At 41.3% G+C, this 15,679-nt stretch overlaps 1 protein-coding gene across 1 annotated transcript; it reads right to left on the reverse strand.

Annotated features, from left to right (window-relative positions):
- Positions 1-11,321: 11,321 nt before the first annotated feature.
- nppb (natriuretic peptide B) lies at positions 11,322-12,114 on the reverse strand. Its single transcript, XM_053425420.1, has 2 exons — positions 12,010-12,114; positions 11,322-11,588 (listed from the first exon to the last, which is right to left on the reverse strand). The coding sequence occupies exons 1-2, from the start codon at positions 12,112-12,114 to the stop codon at positions 11,322-11,324; spliced, it is 372 nt and encodes a 123-aa protein (XP_053281395.1).
- Between the last annotated feature and the right edge of the window lie 3,565 nt (positions 12,115-15,679).

Raw genomic sequence — 15,679 nt, forward strand, 5'->3', positions numbered from 1 at the left:
AAACAGTATTTTTTTTTTACCTCACGCATCGAGTGTCTGACTACTCTCTAGCGTCTGGCTACTCTCTCTCTCTCTCCCTCTCTCTCTCCCTCTCTCTGCCGGAGAACTATACACAAAAAACTAATACAAATTAACACAACCTCTACAACAACTCAAGTAACAAAGACTTTTAAATGTGGACTTTTAAACATAAGATCATTATCATCACAGGCTATTTTAGTTCTTAGTCTTCCACAGCCATCCAAGAAATACCAACAGCCAATCATATTTGCTGTAGTTTACCGTGCTCCTGGAGCTTATTCTGAGTCTTTAATGGAATTCCCTGAGTTTTTATCGAACCTAGTCCTAAAATCCGATAAAATTATTATTGTCGGTGACTTTAATATTCATGTTGACAATAATAATGATAGCCTTAGCATAGCATTTATTTCAGTAATAGACTCAATTGGTTTCAGTCAGTGTGTACACCAACCTACTCATTGTTGTAACCATATACTTGACCTTGTATTATCATACGGTGTCAAAATTGAACTTCTAATAGTACTTCCACGTAATCCAATTCTATCGTATCATAATTTAATAACCTTAATTTTTCATTATCAGAATATATGCCACTAATAAAAAACTCATTTTCTAAATGATGTCGCTTGTCACGAATTCACCCTCCTATTAACATTTTTGTCTTATCATAGTTTGTATATACCTATCCATTTGTCATTTCAGAACTCAGCCACTCCCCTCTGCTCTGCACTTCCTCGTGCCACAGATCTTATTACCGAACCCACCCACAGACACACCTGCCTTCCATCAAATCATTAGTTCCCCAGTATCTGTTTCCTTTGTTCCCTGCCAGATCGTTAAGTGTGTTTGTACCTAGCCTTCCAGCATTTTCCCTCCTGACTTGTCTTCTGCCTGATCTCCATTGTGAACTGCCTGCTTTATCCTGGACTCCCGTTTTGCCTGTTCCTTACTGGATTTGTTCGCCTTCTCTGACTGACTGCCTTGCTTCTGACCCCTGCTACATTAATAAACCAAGAACTTTGCTTATTCCAACACTGCTTCACTGTCGTGCTTTTGGGTTCACGCTTGCCATTTTACCAGCCCTGGCATAGCTCCACTGAGATTGACCATCTAGTCGATAGATCTGTAAAGTCATTACGATTAACATTAGACTTAATAGCACCTCTAAAAAAGAAATGTGTAAAACATAGTAAATTAGCTCAATGTTATAATTCCAAGACACACTAATTAAAATAAGTGTCAACAAAACTAGAAAGGAAGTGGCGGTCCAACAATCGTGTTGAAAATCTCCTGGCCTGGAAAAAAAAGTCTTAAAGCACACAAGAAGGCCTTCCACAAAGCAAGAGCTGCCTACTACTCAAATTAATAGAAGAAACTAAAAACAACCCCAGGTTTTTTTCTTCAGCATTGAAGCCAGGCTGACAGAGAGTCTCACCGAACACAGTATTCCTCGATTTCTATAGTATGAATATCTTTATGAATTTCTTTAACGATAACATTCTAACTATTAGAAATAGAATCATCCTTCTCCTGCCCTTAATTGGCACTAATACACCATCAAGAACAGAAATCTCGGAAACTGCTGAGAATGTTACCAATTATTTAGATAGCTTCTCTCTCATCACCTTTGATCAGCTGACCAAAATAATCTCATGTTCTAAACCAACAACTTGTATATTGTTAATTCTGCCCCTAATTGAAAGTACGTTACTAAACACAATCCATCTGTCATTATCATCATGATATATACCACAGTCCTTTAAACTAGCTGTTATCAAACCCCTTCTCAAAAAACCCACCCTGGACCCGGAGGTTTTATCCAACTACAGACTGATATGCAACCTCCCCTTCCTGTCTGAAATCCCTAAAAAAGTTGTAGCCAATCAGCTGTGTGAGTTTCTCCAGGAAAGAAATGTATATGAAAACATTCAGTCGGGTTTTAGAGCTCATCACAGCATGGAGAAAACATTTTGCAAATTTCAATAATGACCTTCTAATACAGGGGTGTCCAAACTACGGCCCGCGGGCCATCTGCGGCCCGCCATCCATTTTAAATTGACCCGCCTCAATTTTAAACTAACAATTTAGTAGCACTGAAATTGCAGTTACTTATAGCACTATTTAGTTTTGCTCTATTTTTGAAGAAATTGTACTTTCTTGATTCTTGTTGTTCTGGGTTTGTACCCTCGAGTAGGGCAGAGCGGGGTAATGTGAGACATTGTTTACATTTGCTCCCCTCTAGGCGAGCTAAAATCATATATCAGTAAAATGTACACATTTCCTATTAATTCAGGATGTTTTCTAGCAATGGAAATGATCAGAATGTCTTCAGGACAAAGGGCAGTGAAAATATGATTGTTTGTAAAAATTAGGTCTTGTGTCTCACTTTACCCCAGCCATGGGGTAAAGTGAGACAGACCAGAGAAATCAAGGGGGTAAAGTGATCCACTTACCTTTTCCACTTTAAAACTACCATAACAACACATGTTGTAATAGGTCAATTAAGCACATTAATGATTATTATGATTCATGTGATCTCTTGCACACTAGGGCTGGGTATTGCCTACAACCTCACGATACGATACGTATCACGATACAGATGCCACGATACGATACTATCGCGATACACGTTTCTTTTGAATAATGACCATGTCCTGCACAGAATTGACTACAACAGTTGTTCTTTATTATTCCATATAACAGCAAAGGCGAAGTCTTAGGGATCGCACCACTCAAAATACTTAAAATTCGGGCCATTAAAAGTAAAATAAAATAATTGTCATTCTAATCCCAATAAAAAAAAAAGGCAATGCCATGGATCTCTCGCTCACGCATCTCCTCCCAAGATCCCCGGATACGGTGTTTTTAATTTCTCTCGTAAGTGCTGAGTCTGTTGCTTGAACATGAGCGCAGTTGCACATCTGGGCATGCAGCGTGGCTATAATGTTCTTCGAACATTACGAGTGCTGCAGCTTTTAGCGGCTTCAGGGCTTTAGCCTCATCTTCAGCACAGGCCAGGTCCGCTTCAGTTAAGGTCCACAGCTCCTTGGCATTCTTCCACACCTCAGTGGAGAATAAGTAAGAAACAGTGGGCATCTCGAGCGCACGTTGAGCGGCCAAATTCAGACTGCGAGCAAAGCATTTCACGTGCAATAACTCCGCCAGTTTTTCCGGTGTTTCTTCCTTGCTTGTTTTGAGTTGAGACGTGTGCTGTTTTTGCCTATGCTGCCCCCTTTGGCATTATTGTGCACTGCACCATAGGTGAAGTTTCGTTTTCAAGACGGCCGTCAAAGCATTTGATGCCGTATCGATACAGTAGCATCTGCATCGATGCGTGCATCGGCATGACGACGTCACGATATATCGCCATATCGATTTTTGGAGCACAGCCCTATTGCACACCTTAGCTTGCCTGCACATTGTTTCTCTGTCCAATTGGCAGGGACAGGGATATTTTTTTTCTCTGCGTATTAAAATGCCAGTTCACGGCACTTAACTGCAGCAAGGCCATGGAACTGGTCAGCTAGTTGTTTCAAGTGTTTGGCCAGCTCCTCCATCTCATCTGTGAATAATCTCTTTGCCTCAGCTACTGCACCCCAGGCTACTGATTTTACTTTCCCTTTCTCTGTTTTCTTTATGAATCTTTTGAGGGTTGTCTTATCAATATTTCTATCCCTTCAAGCTTTTCTTAAGGACTTCTTTCCTTGCATGACCTCAGCGGCTGCACTCTCCATCTCTGGGAGGGGTGTTTGGCCCCTGGTTGTCTTCCTGGTGTAGTTTGATGGCTTTTCTACAATGTTTAAGGCATTCAAAATAAAACATATGTAATGTAATATTACACTAAAATATGGTTAAGACTAAACTTAACTTGTGCTACATCTCTCACTTTACCCCACAGCCAACATTTTAGAAAAAACAACATCTCTTAGCAATTCAGGCTTATCTTCAGCTAGCATCAATCACATGGTTTCATATGTTGGAAGTTCACCAACATGTATGATATAAGTTTTTCTACCTGATTCAATTTGTTTTGACAAAACAGTTGATGCAAGATAATTTACTTTTTGTGAAAAAACATTCTAACCACAGCATCAGAACCAACTTCTCCTACATGGCAAGGGTGGAATGGGAGGGGCTTGAAAACATAATGATCAAATGACCACAAATGTGTTCCGTTCCCTAGATACAGGGGGTGTCTCACATTACCCCCTCTCCCCTTCCCTTGAATGCACTGATTGCAAATCGCTTTGGATAAAAGCGTCAGCTAAATTAATTATAATGTAATGGACTATGGCCCACTGTATTTTACTACTCAGTTTTGACACTAGGTGGCGCTACGCCCCCCGCCCTAAGCTACGCGATTTAGGCGCACTGTCAACAGTCCGCTCCAGGGCAGGGGGGCGTGACGGCGTGAGTGGCCCAGACCTTCACATTTTTTTCTGTATGTGGCCCTCAGGATAAAAAGTTTGAACACCCCTGTTCTAATAGCTTCAAATCAGGGATTTGTGTCCGTCCTTGTTCTGTTAGATCTTAGTGCAGCATTCAACACTATTGACCGTCACATTTTATTACAGAGACTAGAACAGTTAATTGGCATTAAAGGAAGATCATTAGTGCAAGTGGTTGAGCGTCTACCCAGTCAAGCTGTGTGCTAGAAATTGTTTAACTTAGCTTGAGGAATCTGTTAACCCTATCTACCATCCCTTGTAATTGAGGATGATAAACACTCCCCAACCTCTTCAAACATTAGTTGTTTCAGGACTCCTTTGTCTATTTTTTCCGCTTCTTTTGTTTTTAATTTAAATCTTATTTCATCTTTTGATGGGCCGATATTTGTCTTGTTTACTGACATTGGCACATCGGTAATAAACTTGACTTTCACCGATATCATTGGCCGATGTTCATTGGTATTTGTGGTAAAATAGCTGGGCACGTGCCGCGGCTGGGGGAGCAGTCCCCCCGTCGCCCTCCTCTCCACGCCGCCGGGGGCTCAGTGTGTGGCCTGCCTCGAGGTTTTTGGAGGGGGGAGGTCCTCTGGTGCGGGGGCTTTCTTTCTCTTGGACTGCAGGGTGGTGTCCGTCACCGGTGCAGAAGGCGGGCCATTGGAGGGGACCGGGTACGGCGAGTGGCGGCGGCGACTCTGGACGCGTGTCGGGCCCTTCTCACGGATCACCTCAGCGACGGCGCCCGCTGGGGGAACCCTCCGTTCGCGCGGGGGACCCCCTCGGGCGGTGTGCCTCGGCTAGCGCCTAGCAGCTGACTTAGAACTGGTGCGGACCAGGGAAATCCGACTGTTTAATTAAAACAAAGCATCGTGAAGGCCCACGGTGGGTATTGACGCGATGTGATTTCTGCCCAGTGTTCTGAATGTCGAAGTGAAGAAATTCAATGAAGCACGGGTAAACAGCAGGAGTAACTAGTGGCACTCAAAACAGGTCAAACCGAGGAAAGCTGTTTTAGACAGGGTAAAAAGGGTGCTGTTTTAAATTATCATTGGGGTATTTTGACCAAAATATGTTAGATACATTTCATTAAGACCCCAAGGAACCATATCAACTTGTGGTAAAATGGGCATAATATGTCTCCGTTAAATAAAGTCTAGTTAAACCAAAGATTTCATAAATCTGATTGAATTTGTGCTCATTAAAAGATAAGAGCTGAAATAATTTAAAATAATGCCTTTTAAATAATGATTTAATTATTTTCCCGGCAAAAAAGGGTGAATGAATAACAACAAAAACAAAATAATCAAATATCGGTATCAGTATCGGCTATCGGCTAGATTGTTGTTTTAAACATCGGTATTGGTATCGGCCAAGAATTTCCATATCGGTGCATCAGATTATCCGTTTCTTTCCATTCAACGTTTGTTGCAATTTTCATCACTGGTCCCAAATTTTTAGATCCAAAATCCTCATTCACAAGTAGAGTTATGTGCGGACCTGATTCTGGTACATTAAACCAGACTGATAGGAAAGAGTCGGAATTAAGATTTAGTGCTGCTCTTTTCCTATTATTATGTATCCTGTTGTTAGTTCCACATTCAAATTCTTGGTCGATGTTTCCCATTTTTCTTCTAAAATTTCACTTTGGGATGAATCATAATACATTGTACAATGATAGTCAGTTTTAGATGAGTCTCAATGTTCTGCACGGTGAGGACCGAGGACTGCAGAGTGGTCGTCAGTATAAGATCTAAAGCAAACGTGGTTGCAGGAGTGTTAAGAAGGACGATGTGTTACTTATCTTCGGGAGGGGGCTTTGGAAAAAGTCGCTTGTTGAAACTTTTTGCGACTGCGAACAGATGCGGCGGGGGACCTGGCTGGGGTCGCTGGGTCATGCTCCAACTGCGATCAGGTAGAATCAATGGAAAGACTACTTGAACCGCTGGGTCATGGAGCCGAGGAGGAGGCTGGCCTGAGACTGGCATGATGCCGTGATGTGGAAGCTTAGCGATGAGGAAATCGGCCACCCCGTTGGAGACTCGTCAGGTTTGTCCTGCGAAGGTTACTGCAACGACGATCCGTAGGTTTGAACGACCTCTTGGATGCTGGGTCCGAACCTCTTGGGGAATAATCATTGTCAGGATCTGACATCGAGATGAAAACGGTTTTAAATAAGCAAGATGAACGAAAGCTTGCATTATGCGCGTCACTGAAAGACGGCTGACTGCGGAAGAGAGAAGGGATTTTTTAAGTTTGACAGGTGCTGAATGATTGGCTGAAAGAGACCGCGGCAGACCTGATTTGACATTTAGAAACACCCACAATCAGCTGATTAATATGCAGGTTAGTTCTTCCTGACTGAACTTACGCTATGCTTCATTACTTATCACATTGCACAAAGTGTTAAGGTTATTTTCTGGAGAGTGTTAGACGCTACTTACTGCTCTTGGGTCTGGGTGACACTGTAAATTGAATAATGGTAAGAATTGTTTTTACCTTTTTTGTGGCCACTTTACAGTGTTGACCCAGCCGAAGATGCAGTCTGCAGGCGTCCCTCTTCCACAACTGGACTGGCTCGCCAAATGTTGGAGCTGATTTCTCATGAAGAATACACAGAGGCAGGCTTGCAGTTCGAAAAGGGACTGTTTATTTCAGCATCTGCACCAGTAATTATGTCCCCCGATCTGAGGCTTGTTGCCAGTGCTGACGTGGGCGTGCATGTTTTCCCGGAAGTCTCTTCCCAGAGTGTATGTAAAGTGCGTCTCATTTTCACATTGTGTGAATATGTGTTTTCTTCCTGAAGCTCCAATCTCCCAAGCTTGCTCTTATATGGAAAGTGTTTTTAGGTATGTTGTTTTGGTGGAATCACGATACAAGATGAAGTTGATCTTTCCTACACTGCTGCCAAGTTTGGTCAAAACAAGTTACCTTACATTGTTTCTTCAGAGGTCGAGTTTTCCCCAATAGTCGCATGCATGCTTTGTCACGCCTTCATCCCCCCAAGTGCAGACTTTTTTTAGTCTGCACTTTAGTCTTCTGGTGCGGGTCTTCCTTCCCACTTCCACCCACTTCCACTCCTTCCACCCGGAAGGGGCACCTCCCGTTGGGCCCCGCATGAGCAGGGCGCGGCTACCAGTGGACAAACTCCTGGCTCCGCGCTGCCCGAGTAACGTGTGTGTCAGGCTCCGGCGCAGGGGATGAGCGTCTTGTGATGGATGTGTGTGGTCGAGGGGGCTCCGTTGCCAGGGGTGAAGACACAAGGCGAACGAAGCCAAGAGATTTGCTGCACTATTGTCATGGCATATATCAAGCTCCTGTCCGTCCTGGGAGAGGGATCCCTCACAGAGTGGCTCTTTCTGAGGTTTCTACGTTTTCCCCCCTGTTAAGGTTTTTTTTTGTTAGTTTTTCCTTACTCTCGGTTAAGGACAGAGGATGTCGCACTCGTTAAGCCCTATGAAACAAATCTTGTTTTGCGAATATGGGCTATGCAAGCAAAACATTTGATTGAATAATATGTATGTGCTTTGCAGCCTGATTATATCATTGCATTTCAGGTGGTTTGCTTGGCTTAAAGTGTTCAAATTTGATTTTGGTTTATTTGTTGCCATGTGCCAAGTTCACTAGGGAAATTCCCCTACAGCCAGGGCACATTTAGGGGTAACCTTACTCTGTAGTATATTCTCCCGCAGGACAAAGTGCCTAAAGTGAATGGCGCACACATCGCAGATACCAATCCATACGATAGGCTCCGAATTCGTGCAGTTTTGGGGGGTTACAAGTCAATCAATAAATCAAATTTAATTTGTATAGCCCATATTCAAAAATTACAATTCGTCTCATAGGGCTTTAACAGGGTGTGACATCCTCTGTCCTTAACCCTCAGCAAGGGTAAGGAAAAACTACTAAAAACCCTTTTACGTAGAAACCTCAGAGAGAGCACCATGTGAGGGATCCCTCTCCCAGGACGGACAGAAGTGCAATAGATGCCACAAGTATTTGCTCATCACTCCCATTATTCCTGTGTAATCATATGAGGTAGTGATTAAGTTAGAGCCTAGACTCCACAAACTTAACCTGTTCTACTGTTGCAATAAATGTTTGAGCATAAGCTGTCTGACTGAAATGGAGTGACACCTGCGAGTTAGTTCAGGCAGCCAACTCGAGCTTCGCTGCTCCAATCATGTGACATACCTCATGTGATATACAGTTGCAATCAGAAATATTCAACCCCCTCACCTCAATAGACATTATAGTGATGTGGATGACAGATAATGACAATAAATGACAAAAAAACCTCATCAAACAACAAAAGATATTTATTGATGCGTATTTTAGTTATTTTGACAACAGAAGTTGACTTAACTTTGAAGTTCAAATGAAAAATGTAACTCTTTCAACACATGTGCATGTGCAGTATTATTCAACCCCCCAGCTTCAGTACTTTGTGGCTCATCCTCTAGCTTTTATAACTTCTAAAAAATGTTTTCGGTAAGTGCGGACAAGCTTCTTACACCTCTCGATTGGAATCTTTGCCCATTTTTCAAGTGCAAAAGCCTCTAGATCAGTGATATTTGATGGCTTCCATGCTGCAACTGCCTTCTTTAAATCCCACCAAAGATTTTCAATCAAATTTGAATCTGGTGACTGTGAATGTCGCTCCAGGACGTTCCAGGATCTTTTTCTCAACCAAGCTTTGATGGACTTGGAGGTTTTGCTTTGGATCATTGTCTTGCTGGAAAGTCCAATGATCACCAAGGTTTAATTTGTCAACAGAAGGCATCACATTCCTCTTTAAAATGGCCTGGTATTTCTGTGAATCCATGATGCCATGTACACAATAAAGATTGCTAGTTCCTGCCGCAGAAAAACAGCCCAACATCATCTTTGACCAGCCTCCATTCCTCACAGTTCCAGTTTGGTTTCATCAGTCCATAGAACTGTCACCCAAAACTCAGTAGTCTTATCCAAATTCCTTCTGGCATATTTTAGTCGACTTTTGATGTTCCCTGTGGTCAAGAGCTGAGTGTGTCTTGAAGCCGGCCATGAAGTCCTTTTTTATTCAGTGCACGTCTTATAGTTGCCACTGACGCACTTGTACCAGCCTTCATCAGGTCATCCTGTAGGTGTCTTGCAGTCACACAGGGGTTTATCTGAGTTGTTCTGACTAAGTTGCAGAGGGTCCTTGATGAAATGTTGGGCTTTCTTCCACGGCCAGGCAGGTTTGAAGCTGCTCCATCAGTTTTAAACTTCCTTATAATGTTCCCAATTGTGTCTCTTGGAATATAGTTTTTTGGGGAAATCTTCTTCTACCCAAGGCCTTTCAGGTGTGATGAAATAATCTCCTCTCTCAGCTTTTGTGGAAGCTCCTTTGTCTTTCCCATGATTCCAACTCACCTTGAATACCTTCATGGGTGGGGTTTATATATGCATCACAGCTGAAGCAAATGAAGGATCAGTACAGAGTTCCCAAAGGCTTAATAATGTTTCAACTCAACGTTGAATAATTGTGACATGGCTATCTTAACAAAATATACTGCTACACACAAACACTACATCATGCATTTTCCATGTTGATTTTCTGTATCACTCAACTCATAAAGAAGTCATCCGAAGCATAATCTTGCTCAAAGAGCAAGATTCTGTCAACTTTAATTGATAAATCCTTAAAATCTTTGGGGGGTTGAATATTTCTGATTGCAACTGTACCTCAATCTCCAGAACCCTCTTTAATACACACCCACCTAATCACTTGGTCTATTTAAGCAGAGATAAATTTCCCATCATCCCCTTTGTTCGCACTGCTGCTGCAGTGTTGCTACCAGTTGCTTCAGCCCCTCCACCACCCCAACATCCACCTGTAGGCTCCGACGGGGGGTTACAATTATTTGCTTATCACTCCCATCATTCCTTTGTAATCCTTAATGGGGGAGTGATTAAGTTGGAGCCTGGACGCCAAACATTAAAGCTGTTCCATTGTTGAAATAAACGTTTGAACGTGAGTTGACTATGTGAGAGCTGTGGTAAAGGTTTTCTCATGGTTCTTGATTTAGTCATTTGGATTTTTACATCAGGGGAAAGTTAAATTTCACTGGTGTGTGAGTCAACCAGTATAGTTTTCCTGCTGTTTCATGTAATGTATTATGTGATATAATGTAATGTTTATAAGCTATGAAAACAGAAATCACTTCAGTACTGACCGCAGGTACAGACCTTTCAGTTTGCTGTTCTATAGACAGAAATTATGTGTGTTACAGTAACTGCAGATACCACCACCTGGATGACTGAAAATCCTCACAGATGTATGTATATTTCCTTATAGAGCAGAGAAATGAGATACCATCACAAATGTTCACTGGAAATCTCTCCAGAGAGATATTAATCAGGTCGGCTTTACTGTTAAATTTAAGAAGACATTTATTAAAACACTCATAATACAGAGCAATCTTACGTTTAATTCAAGTAAATATGCCTCAAGCCACAAACAATGTCAATAAATATTAGTTAATAAATAGCAATTAGATAAAAATATCTTTTGGTAGATGCGTTGCAGTTCCAGAATGTAGATGGTAAGACTTCATCTTTACTTTGAACCTGCAAGAAAAAAAGATAACGATTCTTTCAGAAATATACATATTTTGTCATTAATTCAATCAATGGAACACATATGTTTCGACTATAATACTGAGCACATTTAAAAACTGCAGGAAGGGAAAAAACAACATGGAGCTACTTTGGTGCTTTCAGTGGAAGTGGATTATGAGTGTTACAATTATTTTTGTATTAGATTAATGGATACACAAAGGCTACACTAGTTTGGCCCCGAGCTGCTGGGTTGCTGTGCTTGTAGTAGTGGGGTTACTGTATCTTACTGTATCTGCCAACAGTGTTGCACCCCAGGGAGCTCATAGATCCTATTCTGTCCATCCGTCGACCAAAGCAGCCCGAGGATCTCCTTGATGAATCGTTGCGGAGGCTCTTCAGGTTCTTAGCTGAGAAAAATTCCTTGATTGCAGCCTCATCCAGTCCAGTTTGGGGCTGCCCTCCATCTCTTCCCTTCTCTGTATACAGGCTATCCAGGCCATCATGCTCGGAAAATGACTCCTGTAGTCTGTGAAGCAGCAGCTGCATCACCAAGACATAAAGTGGTAAGATTTTAAGATTAAAAGAAGCATTTATAATATTGTCATAGTTGATTTTGTGGGTTATACAGTTGCGGCCTTAGTTATATATAATATACATTTGTTATTTACTTATAGGGCCAATTCAATTTCAGATGGCACATAATAAGATCACCAACCCACAATAAATCGCATGTGGTTGCAGAAGCCCACATTGAAAGTTGCTGTTAATGAAACAATAATAGGTTCAAAAACAGTCATCTTCATGTAATACATTGTTTTAATATCTTATCTTTTCTCTAGGATAGCTGAAGTTTGATACTTCACATGACATAAAGCTTTTTTTCCCTTCTTGATTTCCTTACGGTCCCAAAATTCAAAATTTCCAAAAGCAGGTTTCTAAAACACTCATTTTTGAGACTCACGTTTAAGATGTCCATGTCAGTGTCAGTCAAACCGGTGCCAATGGGATACGTGCTGAGCAGCTGCAGGTTTAAGATGATGCAGAGTGAAATGAGACACAAATGCATATTTTTCTGTGAGTTCCTCTTGAGCTTATCAAATAATGGAAGGATGATCTGGGGTTTTTTTCTGGTAGCTTTGGATGCTGGAACCCACAACCACACCCTTTTATACTTTAGCCTGACACACATAGTTATGCCAGGAATTGTACTGGCATTCCTGACACCTCATTCTGATAACAGGAGCTGTCGGAAACGGCTCCTTTTAAAGTGTTGTCTCTTAGATAAAGGACATTCGTATGACATGTCTGCTTCCATTTGGTATTTTGTTTCGCAAACATACTCAACCCCCCCCCACCCCCGCGCACACGGGACAGTGTTGTCACTGAGCTACGGGAAGTAGTAAACTCATACACACCATGACAGCGTTTCTAAATTGAGTAGTGTACGTGATTGTGGAAGGGTAGCCTCCTGGTCTGAAAGATCAGCCACTCTGCTAATGGGTCCTTGATAAAGTCACTATTCTCATACCAGCTAGAGAAAACACTATGAAACATCACACGGATATTTCTGACTTATATAATGGCTCAAATGCAGAATTATTAGTCAACAATTCTAATCTCCTTTCAGAGCAGTTTTGTTTTTACAGTGTTGCTGTTTTGGTTCAGAGTCTGGTTTAAAGTGCGGCTCAGGACAGTTTTCTGTCTGAACCTGAAGGAGCCCAACAGAGATATAGATTTGTATTTTCTTCATCACAGTGGCGGAGAAATGGGCTTCCATAAATCAGAAAGCAAAGCAGAAATGTGAAGTAAATTTGGGGTGCCTTGTCCGAAACAATCTGTTCTCCAGAATGCAAGCTGGAGTCAAAGGCAGATAAAAAAGATAGACTTACAGCATGTTATGCCCTCTTAGTGCACTCATGTGTGAGTTGACTGAAGGTGAATGGCCAGTTGCTGAGTCATTGCCCCAGAAACCGATAAAGAAAAATATTACAGATCAAAATCAAGGAAGATAAAAAGACACTAGAGCAGATGTATGCTACCAAATTTTCTTAAATTGCGATAAATACAAATTGTTCCTGATGATTTGATTAAATGAGCAAAGATTATTTTAACTTTTTTTACAAATGCCTACATGATTAATGTACTAAATAGGAAGTAAAGTTTGAAAGTGTATGTGCTGACATTACTGTCTGTGAGTGTTTTTTTGAGGAATTTACTACTGATATCTGAAGTGTTTCCCTGAGACAGAGCTTAGTCTCTTGACCAAATGAACAACATCCATCAAGGATTTTAGAAACATTAGATAATGTGTGATATGTTTGAGGGAGTGAATCAAATGTGCTATGAAGTGTTGAATAAATTATTTAGATCCTTTAAATTAGTAAAAGTACATAAGCATCAACAATACTTAAGTCTAAGTAAATTAATTGTATGAAATCTTTATCTTGATCTTAACAGCACAAGCGCTGTAAAATAAATGTAGGATGAAAGTAAAATCCTGTTCTTGGCACGATCAACTGTCTCAGGGCTGTAGCCAGGGCCGGCCCTTGCACATTTGGCGCTCTAGACAAGCTTCACTCCTGGCGCCCCCCCCCCCCCCCCCAAACAAAGATATATATTTTTTTTTTTTTTTCAAAACCGATTTTCCACGAAAACTTATTATAAAATTATTCCTTGCTTGGACACACACACTCTAACCATAAGCCTCAATGTGCTAGCATGTTCTGACAACACCAAGGAGGTACGTACTAGAGATGAGCCGGATACCCGGCTGAAACGAGTATCCGTTACAGATAAAGCACTTTTGCCGAGCACGAGTATTATACGAGTAATACGAGTCAATATCTGTGCTCGGACTGAATGAAAATCCTCACACAGTGTCACAGCGCTCCTCCCCTTCACACACCGCTCTGCTCACTCACTCACAGAACAGCTCTCTGTCTCTCAGGCACTTAGGTTCGCGGGTCTTTTCCGTTAATGTTTAGGGTTTCTTCAGCTTGAAGTTTCTCTGCCTGTCGGAGATTTTTTTTTTTTTTTTAAACAGTTATCCTTACTCACTTGGCGTAAAAAGTATGAGCAGAGCGTCTGTTTCAAAAATACTTTATTCTCTGTACACCGGCTCTGTTCATCCGTTAAATGCACAGGTAACAAGGGGACCAACTGACAACACACGTGATACAAAACAGAAACCGTAACACCTCTAACAAACGGGCAATAGTGCTACCGTAAAACAATAAGAGCGTTCTCTATACTGATGATTTAACACAGTTCTTTTTTTTTACTTCACACATTGAGTGTCTGACTACTCTCTAGCGTCTGGCTACTCTCTCTCACTCTCTCTGCCGGTCGTTGGAGTTTTTTTTTTTTTTTTTTTAAACCGTCAGTTGGCTCTAACCCGTTTTATTTTACTTCACGCACTGAGTGTCTGACACTTTCTAGGTAGTAGTGGTATAAAAAATATTACAAATTAAGCTACACACACACATTATATATTATAAATATATTATATTATATAATATTACATTTCACTCCATAATTGCAACAGCATGTTTTAAATTCATTGTTGCAAAACTTGTTCTGTAAATAGTTCGTTTGTTATTGTGATCAAAATCATTGATCTGAAGTTCAATGCTGATGCTGTCCTGTAATAGTTTTCTAATCAGCAATAAATATAACAATTTCTGATCAACCCATATCAATTGCATGCTTTCAAGACAACCCGGCCTACTTCCGGGTTAAATCACACCCACTTCCAGGTTAGGCCCCGCCCACTCCGAGTACGGATACGGATACAGATAATTCATATGGTTAACAGATACAGATACAGATAATGCTGTACTCGCTCATCCCTAGTACGTACCTCGATTTTTGCCTCATTTTACCCTAATGTTAGATACATTTTTTTAATGTCAAAATATTGGTTGGAGATTACGGGTCCCAAAATTCATACCACAGCAACAAAGTATATATGTAGAATATAGCATGACTGCAGCAGCAATAATGACACGGAGCCTTCAGTTCCTCATCCAGTCTGCATCTTATTCAAATTAAACACAATTTCAAGTACAAGCATTTCTCTGAGTGTAACTGCATTTTAAAGTGCATAAAACATACATTCAATTATTATGGTGTATATTTCCTCCAAACATCTTAATATACATTATCACTCATAAAGAAATATTAACATTTACAATATAGACCTATTGAACATTAGCTTATAACTGGTCTTTATAAGGCACATAACAATACATGACTTAATTACAGAGTCTGTGTGTGTCGGAGCTGAACTACACACTGTAAAGTAAACAATATACTATCGCGACCCGCCTGCAAGACGACATGCAGGTAAAACAAACACCTATACAGGCGAATGTAGCCCCGCCCACCTAGTGCGCGAGTGTCTCCCCTCACTGCCCAGCGGAGTTTCTAAGTTTTACCAGTCTTAAGGCTGAATTATAGTCCTGCGACTGCAACCGCGGAAGGCCACGCAGTTGCATCGACGGACTCGTTTTGGTTTATGCTTCACTAACGTGTTGCGCGTGTTACAACGCAATTCATCGCCAGAACACTAGGCGGAGTAACGTTGTTTGTTGAAGACAAAACACACAAAGAAGAGACGTCTTCTTCTTCGT

Source organism: Pleuronectes platessa, chromosome 6, assembly GCF_947347685.1.
Source record: "Pleuronectes platessa chromosome 6, fPlePla1.1, whole genome shotgun sequence".
Lineage (NCBI taxonomy): Eukaryota > Metazoa > Chordata > Actinopteri > Pleuronectiformes > Pleuronectidae > Pleuronectes > Pleuronectes platessa.

What these genes read in the sequence shown, in the direction of transcription:
- nppb (XM_053425420.1), bottom strand. Translation starts at nt 12,114, where the DNA reads ATGCATTTGTGTCTCATTTCACTCTGCATCATCTTAAACCTGCAGCTG. An exon ending in CTGACATGGACATCTTAAAC is followed by an intron (nt 11,589 to 12,009) that starts GTGAGTCTCAAA and finishes TTGGTGATGCAG; the next exon opens with CTGCTGCTTCACAGACTACA.